Here is a 22759-nt window from a genome sequence, read left to right as displayed (position 1 = left end):
CCCGCCCCATTTACTCAGCCTCTGTTGGTTTTTTCTTTTTCTTTTTTTTCAGCCTCTAATCAGAAAAGAGACAATAGATTTCTGTTTGCTCATAGACAATCTATGCAGATTACCCTTGACTTATGCTCATTATTCTCTTTGGAGGCAAATTTCTTCATTGTATCTCCACTTGATATGTACAAGTCAACGTTCAGTTGTTGTGTGTGTTTTTTTAAACTAGGTTCAATATTCTTTATTAGTAAGCACCTGTAGTTTGCTGGGCTAAGGAAGGAATCATTTGTATCTTTTGTGTTAAAATTCTATTGATGACAAGAAGCAGAATTAGCTAAACTAAACCAGCTAAAGCAAAGCAAAGGAACCTGTTGGCTCACATAGCTGGGAAGAAAACACAAGTCATGTGGGTTTCAGGCGTGAATAGATCCAGTGCTTTCTCTCCTGTGCATGCTTGTTTGTTTCTCTCATTCCTTCCTATGACAGATGACCTTCTTTCACATGGTAGAGGAGTGGGGAGGGTACCAGGGGTAAGGACACAGGATATTTCAGATACACAGCATCTTAGCCCAGGATTCCAAGAGGAAAGAAAGAGCCCTTCCCCCATCCCAGCATCTATATACACTATCTCCGGAAGGGACTCCCATTCACCTAGCATGGGCCCTGTGCCTGTTCCTTGGACCAATTCAGGTGGTGAGGTGATGGGGTGCTGCCTTTGGCCCGGCCTGAGTGACATGCTCACCTCTGTGAAGGAACTGGGTAGTTAGAATTCTTACCAGAATTGTATGGATGAGGAAGGGGTGGGAGTAGGGCATGCATTATACCAGAAAAATGGAGGGAGGGAGGCAGGACAGAAAAACATACTGGGGGCTCACTACATGCCTGTTTTCTCCTTCTCAAGTCATCCTGAACCAACAGAAAACACAAAGTACTGTGCTCCCGGGCACACACTGCCACGAGTGTTGCTCCTACCCGCAGTGCTGCACTTCTCAGCACGCCCCTACACCATATCCACACTCCCCTGCCCCTTCTCTCACCCTCCACGCCCCACCCATGCAGAGCAAACATCAGATATGAGTGCAAATGAACACTAGGTCTGCCCGCCTCCTTTTCCTGCTGGAAGCAGAATAAGGAGAAATAAGATAGACTATTCTAACTCCTCACCGACTAGCAAAGCGATTTTAGTGGTAGAGAACATGACACCAGGTGTCAGAGCATTAACCTCTTGATGTTCTTTCTGGAGGTTCCACTGTCGTTTTGCATGGATTCCTCGGTATCTAGGCAAACCTCACCCTCTAACACTTGTAGGGGCACAATTTAAGTTACAAAGAAGGATGAGTAGGATAAAGAGAGAGAGAGAGAGAGAGAGAGAGAGAGAAAGATGCTTCCTGTTAGCCTTGTGAGGCCAACCTAGTCTTCAACCTTTAAAGCATCCCAGGGCCCTCAGGGACATAGCTCATTTCACGGCTTTTGTCTAGCCGCAGACACCTGAGCATGACAGATGATGAGACTGGAAAGGTCTGTAGTGGCCAGGTCATGGGGAGCCGCGAGTGCCCTGCTGAGGAGCTTGGACTCCTCGTAGGTAATGGTGCGGCAGCAGGAGGTCTTACAGGAGTAAAACTGTCCAGTCTGCTCTTTGGAGCCATTGCTGTGCTCTGGCACTGTGCCTTCGATGAGCTGTACTTTTAAAGTTCGGTGTTTTAATTTCTTGGCCTTGAAGATTTGTTACCGTACTTTTATAATGTGATCATCTATGGGTCCACACGTCTTTGTGTAATATGAAACAAATACGCCTGGCATATTTGGAGGGAGAAGGGTAAAAGAGAAGGACTATCCGGATGATCATCTAAGTCCCCATGTTATGGTAGACCAGCAGGTGGATTGTGGAGTAGGCAGGAGGCTGGGAGGTGGAAGGGGGTGGCCAGCGACAGGAAAATGCATCATGATTTTAGGATTCTGTGAAGGATCCAGAGAGGACAGGCTAAAGTGGAACTAAAAGCTGAGGGTAAGGTGAAACATGTATTTTATTTGTTTATTTAAGAATACTAGCATTGACAGAGCTGGGGAGGTGATTACCGATGTTGCAAGTTTACATACACAATATGAATAGGTATTTTAAGTTGCAAGGCCACGTACCTGGAAAACTAGGTTGGCATTTTCATGCATTCCAAATATTTCTGGGTCATCTATCAAAGGCAGCTTTTCAATGTAGTCTTTAAACTCTTGTAGGGTGTCAGCCAAGGGTGCAAAGTAGATGCCTGTTATTGAAGACACAGGAAGGAAATGTCTCAGATAGGCTGGCTTTGGCACCGCTAAGTTTGGTCGTTCTCTGCCAGGCTCAGAGGCTGGCTGTAATCAGCTGTCTCGCACAGAAACAAGGACAGTTTTCCCCACGCCTCCACGTCATGTCTAGTTTCTTCACCTTTTCTTGAGGCCCCAAGTGCCTGATTAGGGTCCTAACCTTTCAGGGTGTCTCGCCCAGAACATTTCACGATTCTCAAATTCAGGGATGTGCTGCTGAAAGGTATGGCTTTGTTAAGGGCTCCAGATTTCTATAAAACGCATGTAGACAGAATAAAACCCATTTATTTTTAAAAAAGAAACAGTTCAAAGTGGTTAATGCCCAATAGATGGCCTTGTGCTGTTACAACCAAAGCAGCTTTGAAGGTGGTTAAGCATGGGGATAGGGTGGGCACGGGGACTGGATTGTGAGGACTGGACACAGCGAACGCCTGCATGGAAAACGGAGAGATGCTGACAACAACTTCTTAGGGAAGGTCTTTTCCATAGAACTGAACACTCACTCACCTGATTCGGAATATTTATAACCCTTTTCCAATGTTTCAGGAGAAAAAAATCTTTTCAAGACCGTCCGAAGGCATCTTTGATCCCAGGTGTCTGTAACTCTGCCACCATATGTAATTTCACCTGCGAAGGATTTGCATTTAAAAACATATTATTGTTTCTTTTTTATCGATAGACATATGCCAGTTCTAATAGGTTGATTTATGTACACATTTATTTGCTACTTAAAGTGGAAATAGCACAAGAGTTTCCTTCCACTACCTCCCCAAAAGAGGATAAGTCAATTTTTAAAAAGCAGGACAAAATCTAGTTCATGTACTCTACCCTTATTATTTTGTGTTTTCCAAATAACAGAAACTAAAGCCACTGAGATCTGTTTACATATTATTTCCTTCTTCCTGTTTTTGTTTTGTTTTGTTTTGCTTCAAACTATTGATTTTGGGTCTCATCCCATCATTGACTGCCGTATTCTAAAACATACTTTCCGTGAAACATTGCTTTTGGTGGGGGGGAGGGGAAATGAGTAAAATGGAATAAAAACATTTACAATGAGGCATCCAAACCCAACTTACCTTACAGATTATTGATACTAAGCTAGGGAGGAAAGAGAGATTCAAGGTAAGGAGACAACCTGTCTCACAGAAATTATGTTATGGGGAATTAAACTTATTGGTATCCCGTCTCTCTTTCCATAGAGAAGCTCCATGCAGCATGCTCCATTGTGATCGGCAAATTACAAGCCCGCTCACATCACCATTTTGTTCAGCAATCTCGGCCCCATAGGAGTGGCTGGCGGCAGGGGTATAAATTAGCCTCTCAGATCCCATGCCCATCCCTCTCACCCTTCTTGGTCTACCCCGAGGATAGGCCCTCGTCCATTCTTACTGCTGTTTTATTATCTGTTGTTCCAAGGTTTCATTTGCTTTTCAAGACTCTAGATCACCTGGTACCTCTCTGCTGTCCCACATGCCCTTTACTCACCAATGAAAACCGTCCACTCCCACCCCATCCCCTTCCAGAACTCTCCCTTCCCACACTTCCCGGTGCAAATCTCTTCATGATTTGGACCTACATGGTCCAAATTGGGTCTAATTTTTGTCAATAAGGTCCCTTGTGGCCATAATTAACATGTGCTAGCAATTTTAATTCTTGAAATTTTTCCCTTTTTCACAAGTACACCTGACTCAAAAGGTCAGTCAATGTTCAGATTCGTTTGAATTTAAGAGCACTAACTCTGGAGGCTAGATTGTCTGGGTTTAAATCTTGGCTTTACCAGTTGTAAACGGAACAGTAAGGGGAGCTCCTATTTTACGTGTAAAATCCTATATAATAAAGATGTAATATGTAAATGGATTACATAACAACCAGATCACATAACAACCAGATCACGGATTAGCAGGAGGGTGGGGCAGCGAGCTACAAGCGGGCAGCAGAGAGCTACAGGAGGGGGCAGCTCAGCAAGCTATGGGAGGGGCGGGAGGAGGGAGCTACAGGAGGGCAGGGCAGCAGGCGGAGAGCTACTGGAGGGCGGCAGCGAGCTACTGGTGAGCTACTGGCACACAGATTCGTGCGCAGGGCTACTAGTAGGTATATAATAGTCCTCACCTTACAGGGTTGTTGTGAGGATTAAATCTGCTAATTAATGGGAAGTGCTTAGATAATGCTTGGCATGTAGCAAGAGCAATGTAAGTTTTTATATTATTATTGGAGGAAACATCTGTCCCATTTTTCTATGTGTCAATATTCTTATGATATTCTGATCCTGGTCTTCTCTTCGCAAAGGGAATATCAGAAGTCATCACCACCACAATCTAACACTGTGGAGGTGGCCATCTTTGTATGGGCCAGGTGGGTGTGAGCCGTGTATGGCACATAGCTTGGATGCCCTGGCCATGTGGGCATACTAACCAGTAATATAGGTCAGTGCAGCCCAGGGAATCCTTCCTTCTTGACAGTAAAGGTTGAGGTTCAGTAAAGCGCATTCTCTGTCACTGTCGTTAAATTCATAGCAGATGTTCCAACCAAGAGGGCCAAACTTCTTTCTTTCCTAGAATGGAAAATGAAAACCGTCTAAAGTAAAAGTTGATAACATTAATTTTGTGAAAAATATTGAAAACAAAAAGGTTTCTATTGAAGTTGGGCATCCTCATTCTGTAAAATCAGTTAAAGTCATGCAGTTGAACTTCGGCTCCCACCAAACAAAGAGGCACCTCTTCCTCCGGTACGGGCCCCTCCCATATTTCTAAAAGAACACGTGATATTCCTGAAAATGGGGCAGGCCTGTCCAAGAACAGTTCTTCTTCATGATAAAACATTTCTGCATCCAAATAGGAAAAAGAATCCCACCTGGTGTCCTCTGGCATAAAAACCTCTAGCCGGTGGAGAGAGCTCCCCCTACTGTTCTAAGGAGTGTGTCCACCGCGCAGGCTCATCAGTCAGGCCATGCTGTGCTGACTGCATACTCACTTCTCTATAGAGACAACTTTTTTTCTTTTTTTTTTAAATAGTACACAGAAACATAATCCTTGTTTCATGAATTCTCATAATGAAATCTTTTCCTCTGTTTGTGTTGTATCCATCCCATCTTAATTTCATAATTCTAAACTGATGATTATACCAGAGGATTGGTCCTATGTTCTCTTGGTTTCAAAATTTCTCTAAATCTTAAACCACCTCCTCATCTCAGCTGCTTTCATTAGAACAAGGGCCTCACACCTGGAAACCCCAATCCTCTTGGATCTCCTGTAGGACCTTGTTTACTTATCCCATAATCTGTTTTTTTCTAGACTTGATTTTTTTCCTCTATGGCCCACACACATTTGAAAAGCAGTCAGCCAACTGAATCAAGACTCCATCTAGAGATACATATTTGAAGACTCAGAATTCAAGTACAAGCCACAAGATGGGACAGCAGTGAGGTTTGAACAGAAGGAAGGAGAAAGTAGTGCTGATCTGAAGATCATCTTTCAGGGGACCTGGGACTCCAGTCACAGGGAGGAAGCTGTGAAGGTTGTTACAGCCACTCAAACAGGAACAGGTGAGAGTAAAATTATTGCAAGAAAAATTAGGGCTTAATGACTGACATGATATCTATGTGTCAAGAGGGAAGAACAAAAATAATCCTGAAATTTTGGTTGTAGGTGATTGACAGAAGGGAGGCACTGATATCAGAAGTAGAGTTTATAATGGGGGAATAAGGACACATATGTAACACCGTAATCAATAAAGAAATAAAAAAAAAAAGAAGTAGAGTCTAGAGGGGAAGCAGATTTCGGGGAATGAGGCATAGCTGAGGAGATCAGTTTTGTGCATTGGACCTGCTGCAACCGTCCAGGTGAAGGTGTTCAGAACAGAGCTGGGAGGCAGGGCTGTGAGATACCGAGGCCAGGGAAGCACAGACATCAATCAGCAACTGCGCTAGAACTAACTGGGCTGAGACACAGAACAGGACCTCGGCATTTCACCATGCCATTTGTAAGCCTTCATTTAATTCTTACTTTTTATTTGCTTATTTTAACAAAACACACGTTCTTGTTTCTATTAAGAAGCAGAATTGAGTGTACCTGAACAATTGCATGGAAGAAACAAATGCCAAATATTATCTGTCTCCATTTTTGTCCAAGTATATTTTCTTCAAAATATGAAGGTGTCATTTCGGTAAATGCTCGTCTGATATTTGCACGTAAGCCTTTGGGAGGCTCATTGGTTACCTGGATTTAGATGAAACATACATGTCAGAGAGAGTGACTTTACAGATCTGCATGGTTTCTGAATAGCACACGTGGACTGAAGCCACTGAGAAAATGTAGATAACTAATGCTCATGGGGTGTCCTGGCATGCTCGTGCCTGCTCTTTGTCTTGCTGTGGTCCCGTCCTGGGAGAACAGGGCCTGGTGGGTCCTCACACTGACAGTGGGTAAACCTCAGACGCCTCTATTTGGTGTCCATTTTTCTAAACAAGGCCTTCTGCATCGGATTGTCTGTTCATCCCAACATATGGCATCATCCCACACTTTGCCTTGATGACGTGGGCAGGGAGGGAAGATCCCTGGGTGAACATCTGCAGAGGCTGCTCACATATTGGAAACTTTCAGCACCGAAATCCAGCAGCCTGTAGGTCTTCCTGTCTCTCAAACGCTGAAGCATCCCTTTAATGTTGGGAGGGATCCCGTTCTCATCACTGCATGTTTTGATAGAGGCTAAGATGGGACGACTTGAATGACCAACAGGACTAGGGCACGCAAGGATGGGCAGTGGCTTGGAAAACTGAAGAGATACTGACTCCCACCTCCCCACTTGGGCTGTATAGACTTTGACACGGTCCTGCACGGGGCCCGAGCTCCCTGGACCCACTGGGTGAACACTCTGAGGCCAGTCACTTCACATCACTCCAACCACGTGCATCCATTACCTTGACAGAATTTTGAAGAACTGTAACAGGAAATGTATCACTAGGCATGGAACTTAAAAAAAGTCGAAAAGTGTCCTTGATAGCAATGTCTGATTAAAACAAAGACAAAACAATGAAAAGGAAAATGCTTACCTCTTAGTAACACTCTTCTATAAGCAGTAATTATTATAGGGTAGCAAAAAATGCTGTAAGCTCTGTTTAAAGATTAACTTATCTCTTATCAGTGTGTTATAAAATGTTCTCAGAGAATCGTTACAGAAATCTTTATACAGGAGAGTCTGGCAGTCTAGACTGGCACATTTGAATAAAGACATTAGAGACACGTTAATTTTCAATACTTCATGGAGATGTTCACGTCCTTCCCTCTAAAATGGAGGAAACTTTATTTATTTAAAAAATATATTTTTATTCATTTCAGAGAGAGAGAGAGGGAGAGAGATAGAAACATCAATGATGAGAGTGAATGATTGATTGGCTGCCTCCTGCATGCCCCCTATTGGGGATTAAGCCTGCAACCTGGGCATGTGCCCTTGACTGGAATCAAACCCGGGACCCTTCAGTCCACAAGCTGAGGCTCTATCCACTGAGCCAAACCAGCTAGGGCTGAAATGGGGGAAATTTTCAATTGAAAAAGAGGCTAGTTACTGGGAGTGCATTTATGCTCATGAAGTTTTTTTTTTTTTCCCTTAACCACTCAACTTAAGGCAAACTGCACGAGAGTGGTCAGAAAGCCTATGAAGGAGAAAGGAGTTTCTCCCTTCTGCAGAGAAGTTCAAAGGGAACCAAGGGAGCAGGGATATGGAGAGACGTCAAGGGTAACATCAAGAGGTGAACCGAATACACTTTCTGAGCTGAGGACTGAGAATCTAAGAAAGAGTGAGTTCCATTCTAGGCTAAAAAGGCCAATGCAACGTTGGAAAAATCACCATTCTCACCACGGGAGGACACAGGAATCACCCGCAGATGACTCTCTTGGCATTGGTTTTGTACTGAGGTGTTCCTCCAGCGTGCCAGGCTTGCTCCCTCCCTGGGTCTCTGCACTGTCTGTTCCTTCTGCCTGGAATGTTTTCCCTTTGATTCCCTCACGTTCTTCAAGTCTTAACCAAGTGTCACCTTCTCTAAGAGGTCTTCCCGGGCCACACCATTTAAAATTGCTACCCACTCTTCTGCCCCACCCGCATTCCAACCTGACCTTTCTCATCCTCCTTACTCTCCTTTTAATTTTGTCCAAAGCACTGACCACATTCTGTTTTACCGTATAAATTACTTATCAGATGGTTTATTTACCGTCTGTCTCCCCTCACTAGAATATAAGCTTGATGAGGGCAGGTATCTGTGGTTGTTTTGTTCACCACTATACCTTAAGCATTCAGAACAGTGCATGGCCCATAGTAGGTTCTCAAATTTTACTGAATGAATGACTGCAGATCAAAGTTGAATTTCTTTTTCTTAGTTTGAGCTAAATGAATGAGCTACTTTAAATAGCCAAAATTAAAAGTCAGTTCTAGTACAACTCTAGAGCAACACTAAAATTACTTGCAGGTAGAAACTATTAGGCATAGAAGCCAAACATCAACCGAAGTCTTAGGGCTAATGAGTTCGCTACCCAAAGAATCTGAAGAATAAAAAAGGCCAGGTTTAGAGAAGGGTGCTCCCCTCCCCCCACGCTTCCCCCCTTATAATTGCTAATGCATCAAGAACCTTAACTTTCACAGACATCATAGAAGTTTATTTAGAGCTGGAATGGAACCTTAGATATCATCTTAGTATGGGAGTTCTACCATTGATAGGATGCGCTCTTTTGCTAGCAGAAGGCAGGGCCCGGGAACAGGGAAGCGAGGGGCCTTTAGGGGAAGGCTGCAAAGCCCTCGCGGTGGCCTGGTCACCTGTGCAGGCTGGCCACTCTCAAGGAGCAGCTCTTCACCTTAATAGGCAGCATTAAGTAAGGTTACTTGTAAGACCAGCTGCATAGCTCTCAGCTTCCCAGAAAGCTTTCTGCAGTCAAGACAAAAAGGAAGACTCCAGAGGAGGGCTCTGGATACTCGCGGTTGGTGGTTTTCTCCCATGGCCTCCTGGCGGAGTGGGGCCCACTGTGTTTATTACTAGCAATAGAGTTCCTAGGGTTTCAATTATTCCCATACTAGCATTTTAAAACGAGTAGATTCTAACTCCACTTTTTATCTCTGTGCAGCCCATTATACTTTCTTGAGGGGGAAAGAAAGTGGTGATATGGCAGTTAGTATACAAAGCAGTAAAAAGCTACTCTAAAGGGAATTGGTGCCGAAACCGGTTTGGCTCAGTGGATAGAGCGTCGGCCTGCGGACTCAAGGGTCCCAGGTTCGATTCCGGTCGGGGGCATGTACCTTGGTTGCGGGCACATCCCCAGTAGGGGGTGTGCAGGAGGCAGCTGATCGATGTTTCTCTCTCATTGATGTTTCTGGCTCTCTGTCCCTCTCTCTTCCTCTCTGTAAAAAATCAATAAAATAAAAAAAAATAAAGGTAATTGGTGGTAATCTCCACTCTGTTCCTTAACTTCTCTCCTATAGGGAAAGATTTATTTTCCTTCGTTGTCCTAAATTCATTTTTCATTTTCATTTTATTATGCTTACCTGTAATCTACTTTGAATTCGAATGGCTTCCCATAGAGGGCAATGTGAAACAGAAATGATCCAGTGGGCACCCTAGCTGGTTTGGCTCAGTGAATAGAGTGTCAGCCTGCAGACCGAGAGGTTCCGGGTTTGATTCTGATCAAGGGCACATGCCCACGTTGTGGGCTCGATCCCCAGAAGGGGCCGTGTAGGAGGCAGCTGATCAATGATTCTCTCTTATCATTGATATTTCTATCTCTTTCTCTCTCCCCCTTCCTCTTTGAAATCAATAAAATATAAAAAAAGAAAAAGAAATGATCCAGTGGGTGATCCACCTCAACTTGGTGTCTAAAGATCTTTTTTCGAATCTGGGTTGTGTAACTTAACTAATGCTCTGTAGGTCTCATATTTCTCCTCTCTAATATGGGAAACACAATCCCTACAATAAAGAATTATTATAAGGAATCAGTTCAACAATAAAGGCTACATAAAATGGTATTATTATGCAAATGATATGTGTTTGACATACGTGGGTCTGTGAAGGTTTTAATGAGCTCTTCCATTGCCAACATCCAAGAAACAGCAAGATGGCAGTTTTGCAAAAATACCCAGTTTCCTGTTTTCATAGCATCTTTGATCATTTTTTCAGCAATGGGTCCTTGTCCTTGCCCCAGTGAAATGGATTGCACCCTGAGTTGAACAACAACAACAACAACAACAACAACAACAACAATGAAATGCTGTTTTTTTAAGCAATGAAATCATTAGGCATTTAAATATAGTAGACTCTTGCCTAGAATAAACACACATTTAAAATCTTCATTCTGATAGATGTACAAATGTTTTTTCTTATTTTCTTGTTTTTTAAAAAAACATTTTTACTATAACATACGGGGAAGTGCAAAGAACAAATACACAGCTCTATGAATTATTGCAAATGAACATCTGTGGTTGAGAAGAGAACTTTGCCAACACCCTGGACACATCTCTTCTGTGCCCCTTTCCACTCATTCATTTTCCCTTCCTTCTTCCCAAAGGTACTCATTACCCAGACTTCCAAGCTTATAGGTCAGTTTTTTAAAACTTTAAAAAACTGAAGACTAATATATATATATATTATTCTGGCTCTCTGTCCCTCTCTCTTCCTCTCTGTAAAAAATCAATAAAATAAAAAAAAATAAAGGTAATTGGTGGTAATCTCCACTCTGTTCCTTAACTTCTCTCCTATAGGGAAAGATTTCTCTCCTATGTCTTCAGATATATATATATATATATCTGAACAAATCATTAATACATGGTTTAATGAATTCCCCCGAGGTGAATATACACATGTATCACCACTTAGGACAAAATAAAGGACATTACCATCACTCTCTCAATCAGTATCCTCTTAATTCTCAAAGGCTATTTTGAATTCTAACACCATTGGTCAATTTTGCCTGTTTTTGAATTTTATATAAGTGGAATCATATTTTTTTTTTTGGTATTTGGTCCATTTCAATCAACATTATTTTTTGATTAATTCATATTATTGTGTGTCATTGTGTTCATTCATTTTTATTGCTATGTAATAGTCCACGTTTTATCCATTTTGCTTTTGATGGACATTTGGATCACTTATGGCTTTTGACTCTTGCATACAATGCTTCAATAAGCATTCTTGTACATGTCTTTTGGTATACATGTGCACTCCACTTTGTTATGTATATTCTTAGGAGTGGAACTGCTGTTTGACAGAATATGTGCATGTTTAACGTTTTTTATAATATCAAACTATTTTCCAAAGTGATGCCACCATTCCACACTTCTCCCAGCAGCAGGTGAGAGTACTTGCTTCTCCATGTCCTTGCTAACACCTGATAAATGTGTAGTGGTATCTCACTGAGGTTTAAATTGTTTCCCCTTTTCATAGGTTTATTTATTGGCCGTTTGGCTATTCCATTTTATATCTCCCCTTGCTCTCCTCTTTATTTTTCTATTATGAATCACCTGTCTTTTTATTTTTTTATTTTCAGAGTTCATTATATTGGATATAAACACTTTGTTCTCTTTTTACTGTCTCCATAGTTTTGCCTTTTTCCAGACTAACATGTAGTTGGAATCATACAGTATGTAGCCTTTTCAGATATGCACTTAAGTTTCTTCCATGTCTTTTCATGGGTTGATAGCACCTTTCTTTTTAGTGCTGAGTAATATTTCATTATTTGGATGTACCACAGCTTATTTACCTATTCACCTACTGACAGACATCTTGGTTGCTTGCAAGTTTTGGTAATTATGAATAAAGCTGCAGTGAACTTCCAGGTGCAGGTTTTTGCATGCACATAGTTTTCAACTCCTTGGGTAAATACCAAGGAGTGTGATTGCTAGATAGAATGGTAAGAGTATGTTTCATTTTTTAAGAAAACACAAAACTGTCTTCCAATGTGGCTGTACCATCTTGCATTCTCACCAGTAATTGTTTCTGTCTCTTACTTTCTCTTATGCCTTCTTCCTTGTTTAGTATCACTCATCAAATCAATCTATTAAATTCTTAATTTCAGTTATATTTTTCAGTTCTAGGATTCGATCTATACTAATAAAAGGGTAATATGCTAATTAGACCAGGTCAACCGGACATCTTCCGGATGTCCGACTTCCTTCCGGATAGTTAGGGGGTGACCAGGCCAGCAGGAGGGCAGTTAAGGGGGGACCAGGCCAGCAGGGGGGCAATTAGGGGGAGACCAGGACAGCAGGGGACCAGTTAGGGGGCGGCCAGGCCAGCAGGGGGGCAGTTAGGGAGTGACCAGGCTGGCGGGGGACCAGTTAGGGGGTGATCAGGCAGGCAGGCAGGCAGGCAAGCAGTTAGGAGCCAGCGGTCCCGGATTGCGAGAGGGATGTCTGACTGCCAGTTTAGGCCCGATCCCACAGGGATGGGGCCTAAACCAGCAGTCAGACATCCCCTGAAGGGTCCTGGATTGGACCCTTGAATTGGACCTAGAATTATTTAAAAACTAGGGTGCAGGCCAGGCTGAGGGACCCCTCCCCCCATGAACGAATTTCATGCACCAGGCCCCTAGTTTTTAAATAATTCCAGTTCTCTACTAATTTTTTCAATCTTTCATTTCTTTGAATATTTTAAACGTTATTTAAAAAATCTGTCTCATGTATACATTGTCAGGGTACCCTGTATTCTGCTCCTATTGCATATTGTTTTTCTTGGTTTTTAAACTTTTTTTTTCTGGCCTTTCCATGTACCTGGTTTTATTTTATTGTGTGCCTAAGATTTTGTGTTTCTGCAGACAAGATTTACATTTTTTTCCTGGTAGACAGCTAGAGATACTAGTAAACAGGGATCACCTTAACCTCTTCAAGTAGTCTATTTCTTACTTGGTCTTAGTCCTTTCAATGCACAAGTTTAAACTTCTCCCTTCCCCCTGTTACTGAGCGGAGTAGAGGCTCATGCAAAAGATGAGATTAATACAACCTAAAGAGCTATGGAATTTTTTTTTTGCACATTTGAGCATAGGGAGTAAACTATAATCCTTTAAGACTTACATTAGAAATGTCTTAAATAACAAGTAAGTTTTAGTCACTATTCCACTAGATTATCAGACGTCAACATTTTAAACCTTCTCCCTTTCTCAAATGAAATTTACATATACTTCTATGATTTTGACCCCATTTTAACAACATAGTTAGCTAAATATTAACGTTTCTTAATTTATTTAGTAAGGGGTACCTGAATGTAGGAATCCATGCTCCATAGAAGGAACAAAAAGGGAAACTTTTATCAAGGAAATGTTCATATGAGTTGCTGAATCTGCACAAGAAGACCTTACCGTTCTGAATATCCATACTCCCGGGCAAACCTCTGAAACGCGCCCATGGGATCTGAGCCTGTGCTTAAGATGAATACCAGGGGAGTGTTGTAGGACATATCTTGATACAGAGTTGGCAGGTCCATAGGTGGTGTCTCTATAAAGCGTTGCCCAAGATTTTCTATTACAAAATCTGTAAGAGCAAAAACCACCTGAAAGGTAAAAAGAAAAACATTTAAAAAATGTGTTGGCTGAGTATCTTTCATAATTTTACTCTATTTCCCCTCAACTTCTCAGAGGTGGGTGCCCTGTCCTTTGAGCTCATTCTCTCTTGATTAGGTATATTTATTCCTATGGATCAGCTTGGTGAACGTGTACATCTCACAACTGCTGACAGCTCTGCTTCTCCTGACTGCACTGAGCAGGATAAACTACTGCACGAGAGGAAAGTCCCCCATCACTCTGTCTATCTATACACCTGCAATTTCCTCACCTCTTTGTTCCATCCCTATTGCATTCTCAGGGACTTTCCTTTTAGTCCTTCCATTGACTGCTGCATTATTGACCTCTCCCTTTCTCCATGATCTCCCTATCACCATCCAATTAGGCTCTATTGTCTTCTATTCTTAAAACCCAAACCAGAGAGCCTTCCCTGATTGCAGTGCCCTGCCAGCTACTATTTCATTTCTTTGCTTCCCATTCACAAGCCAGTTTCTCAGAGGAATTGACTCCATATGCTGTCTACCATCTTCATCTCTTATCTACTCATCAACCTCTTCTGACCTCTCTCAGGAACCAGCCCCAGCTTTGATGATCATATCCCTGGCCAGGCCACTTTCTACACCAGTGTGTTCCCTTCACCGACCTCCACTGAGCCAACTTAACCCTTTTCTGCTCTTGTAGACCATGGCTCTCCAGAGCCCAAATGGAGTCTTTGTTTGAGATAGAAAAAGTTGTCCTTTTTTTGAGATATTTGTGCCCCAAAACTGCCATGACAAATATACAAACCTTAACCTGCCATGCCTACAATGTGAATGGCCGCCTTAAAGGTGGGGCAGGCCACATCTTTCACAGCTATAGGCAGCAGCTGGGATTTAATGTTAGCTCTCCAATAGGTGTTGACAACACCCTGTCCAAACAAGTCTTACCATGTTTTTATTGGGGGTGGGGGGGACACATGTTGTTTGGATTTGGATGGCACCCCAACCTGGCCACACTGGGAAAAGACAGTCACATGCTTGCCAACCTAAATATGGCTATATTGTGGTGCTGACTGTAGAGGTGGCGTGGCCCAGAAGGGACAGCTCTGAGACAGGGCCGAGGGGCCTGAAACTTTGTTCCACTGTGTGACTAAGTATAATTCCAATGTACATTTCTTTATTATTTTTATTTAAAATATTTTCAAAGATATGAGCTATTATTTGCTTTTTACTTTGACAAAAAAAAAATGCTCATAGAGTTTACAATAAATGACCACAAGACGAAGCACCAGTAATTTATTTCTTGGGGGCTATTATCCTATATAATCCTATATAATCAAGAGGTAATATGCAAATAGACCATCACTCCAACACACAAGATGGCCACCCCCATGTGGTCAAAGATGGCCACCACAAGATGGCCAGCGGTGGGGAGGGGGCAGTTGTGGGCTATCAGGCCAGCAGGGGAGGGCAGTTAGGGGCAACCAGGCCTGCAGGGGAGGGCAGTTGTGGGGAACCAGGCCTGCAGGGGAGAGGAGTTGAGGGTGACCATGCCAGTAGGGGAGAGCAGTTAGGGGTGACCAGGCCCACAGGGGAGGGCAGTTGGGGGCAACCAGGCTGGCAAGGGAGGGCAATTAGGGGTGACCTGGCCAGCAGGGGAGGGCAGTTGGGGGTGACTAGGCCTGTAGGGGAGGACAGTTAGGGGCAACCAGGCCAGCAGGGGAGGGCAGTTAGGGGGGACCAGGCCTGCAGGGAAGGGCAGTTGGGGGAGACCAGGCCTAGAGGGGACCAGGCCTGCAGGGGAGGGCAGTTGGGGGCAACCAGGCTGGCAAGGGAGGGTAATTAGGGGTGACAGGGCCAGCTGGGGGGGCAGTTGGGGGCAACCAGGCCTGCAGGGAAGGACAGTTAGGGGTGTCCAGGCAGGGGAGAGCAGTTAGGGGCAATCGGGTTGGCAGGGGAGCAGTTATGCATTGATCAAGCTGGCAGAGGAGTGGTTAGGGGTGATCAGGCTGGCAAGAAGAAGTGGTTAGAGGCAATCAGGCAGGCAGGCAGGCGAGCGGTTGGGAGCCAGTAGTCCTGGATTGTGAGAAGGATGTCCGCCTGCCCATTTAGGCCCGTGGGCAGTCAGACATCCCTCAAGGGGTCCCAGATTGGAGAGGGTGCAGGCTGGGCTGAGGGACACCTCCCCCCACCAGTGCATGAATTTTGTTCACCGGTGGGTAGTTGGGGGTGATTAGGCCTGCAGGGAAGGGCAGTTAGGGGTGACCAAATAGAGTTGTTTTGACTTTTAAATTAAATAAATATATTTGGTAATTTAGAAATCTCTACATTTTCTATCAATTCTTTTATGAATGTAAATATATTAATATCCCCTATCCAGACTAATTAAAGAGAAAATAAATTAAAACTGGATCAGAAAATATCTAGTGTAAATATAAAAGTGGTAACACGCTCATAAAATGCTTCTGAATTTAAAAAGTTGGAGAAATATTTTTCTGGAAAACAGGACACTCTATTACTATTATATAGAGATCTAGGATTCCTATGGCTTTATTAATGAAAATCAAACACTGTGGGTTACATGCACAATTTCTCATGTCTCTGAACTGATTTTCTTTATGAAACATTTCAAACATGCAGAAATAAGTTTGTATAAAACACACCCTTGGTTAGGATCTAGTCTACATAATGTATATCCAGAAATACATAAATATCTAAGAACATGGTTAAGTACATGGAATACAGAAAGGTGATGTATCAGATAAGCAATAGAGCCAAGGTTTCCTGTGGAATTAGCTTGGTTTTTCTGTCTCTTGATTTGCTTTAGTGCTATTTATCTCTCCAGTAGTATGTAAGGTTTATGATTCTCAGGTGGAGGAAGAGGCAATACATTAGAAGTGCATGTGTACACATGCCAGCCCACGAATGTGTTACTACCAGGGCTAACAAATAAATCTTATTAGTTTATGGATCATAACTAGCTGTTGAGCTTTAGTAGAAATAGTTATAACACAGTCTTTAGTTAAAAAAAAAACCACACCTTACCTTTTCTTCTTTACAACATTTAACAAGAATTAGCTTATGGAAAGAGCTTAATTTTAAAAGCCATGATTCATAGATTTCCAGCTCATCTTCCTGTGACAGGAATTGCTCGTCTTCTTCCCCTATTTTGGGATAGTTTCTCAGTTCCTGTGAGTTAATAAAAGTCTCAAAAGATCCTGGAAACATAATTTAAAAATATGCCTTATTTAGAGTTGTTTTGACTTTTAAATTAAATAAATATATTTGGTAATTTAGAAATCTCTACATTTACTACCAATTCTTTTATGAATGTAAATATATTAATATCCCCTATCCAGACTAATTAAAGAGAAAAGAAATTAAAACTGGATCAGAAAATATTCAACAGAAACCCACTTAAAAAAAGCAAAACTAAACAAATAACAGAGGTTAAAATAAAAGGATGCATAGAAATACATTAATCAAATGTGAACAAAAAGAAAACTGAAGTGATAAGAGTAACAATGGACACGTTAGAATTCAAGGCAAATGTAATTAAATGGGACAAATGAGGTTATAGTAAAATTCAGACCTCATAATAGAAGCACAATAAAATGAACCTATATGTTCCAGATAATAGTATAAGAATATATCCATCACTGCTGGAGGTAGAGGAAAAAGTAGAAAAAGCATTGTGGTAGGAAATAATACACCACTATTAGTCTGTGACAGATGAAGCAAATTAACAATTGTGGCCTACATAATTTGAGCAACAGAAATAATATATGACTAAATCGACAATATATATACAACTTTATGACCTGATAAGCATTAATACATTGCTCCCCTCCCCCTTGGAATAGTTATAAGAAATGGGCTTGTATTTCACGTGCTATAACACTTGCAATGGTTATAGCACGCAGTAAGAATTAGCATTGAAATTCCTGTTGATACAAGGTGCACAGTGTGCTGGGAGCTCTCGGCAAGCCAACACAGCAGTGACAGAACAGGTTCCTTCAGTGAAACCTTAGGCAGAATAGTTGGCTTACATTTCAGGCTATAAAGCCACTTTCTCCAGCTAGTCTGCTGGGGCTTTTCTCTGAGGGCCTAATAACTGCAATCAGAGTTATTGATGAAAATTTAGTGACACTTAAGACCATGGCCTTGAAGAAGGGTGCACCTCAAGACTTCTAGTTTCTATATGGGATAAAGACAATTCCATGGCATGAGACCGCAGGGTTCATTCAGCACACCACAGTGCTCTTTGGTGGAAGGTGGCTACATTATTCTAAAAACCAGGTAATGGAAGCATTGATTCCAAAGGGAATTCTTTTTTCTTGAGGTTATTGAACAATCATCAAGGCTTTGCCTAATAAGACAAGATAGCACATTATAAATGATAACTCAACTAATAGGACATGAAACACTTAGAGACCATCAAAGACAAAGGATTAAGGCAATTAGGAAGCTTTTGAAAGTAAGAATGACATTGGAATGATTAAACTTGACCTACAAAGATCTAAAGTTCACATTTAGAGCACAAGCCATCCTATTACACATGTATAAACCTTCACAATCCTGTAGGATTTCCAGAATAAATCTTGAAATTTTACAAATGAGAGCAGAAAAATAGCTTTAAATTGTTGAAATTTTCATCCCAATTGATAGGTAACACAATGCCTTTTATTCAAACATGATGAGTTGTTCTCAGAATTACTTTGCCTTTCAACCTCTTCTCTCTTCCTCTGCCTCTGTGTTTATGAGGCTTCATCTATTCCTTTCTGCTTTGGGTCTGTTTGCAAATGTTCATCTCTAGGCTTCTCCTATGAGTGTTCTTCTTTTTATGTTCTACCTATAATGCTAGCTGTCTTTTTAAACTGGCCCACAATATAGAAACATAATTTCTATTTGATGTAGTTACTGAAGAACATTTTATTTTTTCTAGTCTTTATTCAGAAATCAGATAAGCATATTAAGATCCCAGAAATTCTGGTCCACGTAGGCTTTAAATCACCACAATTACTGGGTGCACAAAGAACAGGAACAAGACAGTGTTGTCTGCTTTCACCACGTTTATGCAACATAGACTGGAAGTCCTAACCACAGTGATCAGGTAAGAAGAAAACATAAAAGGCAGGTGACATGATACTGTATATAGAAAACCCTAAAGACTCCACCAAAAAGCTACTAGATTTAATAAATGAAGTTGGCAATGTAGCAGGATACAAAATTAACACTCAGAAATTTATGGCATTTTTATACACCAGTAATGAACTCTCAGAAAGAGAAACTAAAAAAAAAAAAAATTCCTACTAACTAGTGAAACAAAAAAAGTAAGATACTTAGAAATAAACTTAACCAAGGAGGTAAAAGACCTATACTTGGAAAACTATAAGATGTTGAAAAAAGCGACAGAGGAAGATATAAACAAATAGAAGAATATATATACCATATCCATGCATTGGTAGAATTAATATCATTAAAATTTCCATACTGCCCAAAGCAATCTACAGATTCAATACAATCCTTATTAAAATACCAACAGCATATTTCACAGACCTAGAACAAACACTCCAAAAATTTATATGGAACCAAAATAAGACTCTGAATAGTTGTAGCAATCTTGAGAAAGAAGAACAAAGTTGGAGGAATCACAATACCAGATATCAAGTTATAGTACAAAGCCACTGTGCTCAAAACAGCCTGGAACCAGCACAACAACAGGCATCTAGATCAATGGAACAGAACAGAGAACCCAGAAACTGACCCAAGACTTGATGCTCAATTAATATTTAACAAAGGAGACAAGAGCATGCAATGGAGTAAAGACAGTCTCTTCAATAAATGGTGTTGGGATAACTGGACAGGTACATGCAAAAAACTGAAACTAGACCACCAACTTATATCATACACAAGAATATACTCAAAATGGATAAAAGACTCAAATGTAAGTCATGAAACCATAAAAATCCTAGAAGAAAATGTAGGCAACAAAATATCAGGTATCTCACAGAGCAGAATTTTCACTGATGCATCGCTTAGGACAAGAGAACAAAAGAAAAAATAAACAAATAGGACTACATAAAAATAAAAAGCTTTTGCACAGCTAAAGAAAACAGCATCAAAATGAAAAGGGAACCCACTGTATGGGAGAACATATTTGCCAATGATACATCTGATAAGGAGTTAATTTCTGAAACACATAAAGTACTCATACAACTCACAAAAGGAAGATAATCCAATTAAAAATGGGCAGAAGACCTGAATAGACACTTGTCCAAAGAGAAATTCAAATAGCCAAGAGACATATGAAAAAATGCTCAATATCACTAATCATCAGAGAGATGCAAATTAAAATGACAATGAGGTATTACCTTGCACCTGCCAGAATGGCTATCATCAATAAATTAACAAACAACAAATGCTGGTGAGGATGTGGAAAAAAAGGAATCCTTGTACTCTGTTGGTGGGAATGCAGATTGGTACAACCACTATGAAAAACAGTATGTAGTTTCCTCAATAAATTAAAAATGGAATTGCCATTTGACTCAGTGATCCCACTTCTAGGAATATATCCTGAGAAGCCAGAAACACCAATCAGAAAGAATATATGCACCCCTATGTTCATAGCAGCATTATTTACAATAGCTAAGAAACAGCCGAAGTGCTCAATGGTAGATGAATGTATTAAAAAACTGATACATTTACACAATGGACTATAATGCAGCTGTAAAAAAAAGGCTCTCTTATCCTTTGAAAATGGAGGGACTTGGAGAGCATTGTGCTAAGCAAAATAAGCCAGTCAGAGAAAGACAAGTATCACATGATCTCTCTTACATGTGGAATCTAATGAACAAAATAAACTGATGAACAAAAAAGATCCAGAGACCTGGAAGCATGCAACGGACTGATGTATTTCAGAGGGAAGGGGGGGGGGGGTGGGTGCGATGAACTCAACAAATGAACTTATGAATATATGCATAGCCCATGGACAGACAATAGTGCAGGGAAGGCCTGGGGAGGAGAAGAGAGCAGGGTGAAGGGGTAAATAAGGGAGAAAGAGGGACATCTGTAATACATCTTGAGAATGACACAAGAGTTGAAAATGAATAGTGTAGAATATAATATGCCAACAAAGAAAAACCTGCTATAATAATGTTAACATTAAAAAATATATTTTAAGGCAAATATAACTATTTAGAATAAAGAGAAATAGTCTTCAATAAAAAAGAAATAATTTACTACGAATATGATAATCTTAAATCTATTTGTATTAAACAGCATAATTTCACAAAATATGGGGAAAATTCCAGAATTACAAAGAGAAATTGTCAGTCATAATGGTATACCTTAATTTACCTGTCTTAGAAACTGACAGATCAAATATAAAAAACATTACTAAAGTAAACACAATAACTTTTGATAGACCTTGAGGACATTATGCTATGTGAAATGTCAGCCAGAGATAGACAAATACCGTATGATCTCACTTATATATGGAATCTAAACAAAACAAAACAAAACAAAACAAACAAAAAAACCCCCACCAAACCAACAACCTCCCTGCTGCCAAGCTCATAGATATGAGAACAGATTGGTAGTAGCCAGAGGAGGGGGTGGATGAGTGGGCGAAATGGGTGAAAAAAGCCAAAAGGTACATACTTCCAGTTATAAAATATCTAAGTTCTGGGGGCCTAATGTACAGCATGGTAACTATAGTTAATGATACTGTATTTATATTTGCAAGTTGCTAAGAGAATAAATCTTAAAAGTTTTCATCACTCACACAAAATTCTGTAATTATGCTTGGTGGTGGATGTTAACTAAACTTATGGAGTCTTGCATCCAAGAAATGTCACATATGGAATATTTTACATAAACTGAAGTCTAAAGAAATGATAAAGAATCAATTTTATGCAGACTAGGAATGCAATTTTTATAATAGAATTAAATTATTAATAAAAAGATAGTCCCAAAATATCCTAAATGTTTTCAAATTAAAAAGTGTAATTTTAGAATTAAAAGGGGTACATATTAAAAGTTGTGGAGAAAAATTAATATAGAATGTTATAATCAGAGCAGTCATTACCTCTGGGGAAAGGGTAAGGGTTCTGTGAAGGAGTATGAGGGGATTTTGGGAGGCTGGGACTGGTCCAGTTCTTGATTTTTGTGTACTGGTACCTTAAGTGTAGCCAGTTTTTGATAAACAAATTGTACAATTTTGATTTTGTACACTTTTCCATATGCATGTTATACTTCAAGAAAAAGAGATGCAGCTAAAGCAACACTTTGAGGCAAATGTATATACTCTTAAAATGGATATAATAGTAAATATGAAATATTGGAAATTCATGGGTTAAGCATTCAACTCAAGAAATTGGGAAAACAAGTAATTAATAATTTCTTAACAATGAAGAAATTTCCTAGAGGAAAAATACTGATAGTGCAGAAAAGGTTAAAGGAGACGATAAAGTTAGGATTGGTGAGCCTGTTTACAAACCCTGATAGCAGATCCTTTTTCCATATTACATACCTAATTGTATGCAAACAGGATGTAATAACATAAATTGTGTAAGTCCTTTAAAAACTGGAAATGATTCTTCTAAGTCATAGCATGAGTACCACACCTGAGTAAGCAGCCAGGGAACTTCAGGCTTAGGTGGGCGTTCCTATTATAAGACAGAAAGAAAATGAGTAATAATTCACAAAGACAGCCACAAAATACGCTTTCACCTTGTCTAAGTGAAAAATCAAGCTCTAATAGCATGCTAAAAGTAACCATTTACCTAAGAGAAGTAATAAGCTATGGTGAAATAGAAATGGTATGGGATCTATTCTACCTGTAGACCTTTGCACAGAAGTGCAGCTGATGAAAGCTTTCAGGTTGACATTGCCGAAAGCAGCTGATCTGGTGAAGAATTAACATTAAATCTGTTAACGCTACTTCCAGCCTGTTCTCCAACA

General features: G+C 40.6%; 1 protein-coding gene across 1 annotated transcript in view; it reads right to left on the bottom strand.

Moving 5' to 3' along the window:
• The window catches only part of DNAH6 (dynein axonemal heavy chain 6), a gene marked incomplete at its 5' end in the record, with an annotated part of 218796 nt that overhangs the window by 18559 nt on the left and 177478 nt on the right, over window positions 1–22759 (bottom strand). The window contains 9 exons of the mRNA XM_079791646.1: window positions 2128–2249; window positions 2800–2919; window positions 4705–4843; window positions 6360–6506; window positions 7208–7296; window positions 10325–10485; window positions 13617–13807; window positions 16841–17013; window positions 22329–22464. Of these exons, the coding sequence (XP_079647772.1) occupies window positions 2128–2249; window positions 2800–2919; window positions 4705–4843; window positions 6360–6506; window positions 7208–7296; window positions 10325–10485; window positions 13617–13807; window positions 16841–17013; window positions 22329–22464 (1278 nt within the window). The remainder of the gene's footprint in view (window positions 1–2127; window positions 2250–2799; window positions 2920–4704; window positions 4844–6359; window positions 6507–7207; window positions 7297–10324; window positions 10486–13616; window positions 13808–16840; window positions 17014–22328; window positions 22465–22759) is intronic.

Source organism: Cnephaeus nilssonii (assembly GCF_951640355.1).
Source record: "Cnephaeus nilssonii genome assembly, chromosome: 15".
Classification (NCBI taxonomy): Eukaryota; Metazoa; Chordata; class Mammalia; order Chiroptera; family Vespertilionidae; genus Cnephaeus; species Cnephaeus nilssonii.
Note: the sequence above shows the minus strand (reverse complement) of the source record. Positions and strands in the feature narration are given on the sequence as shown.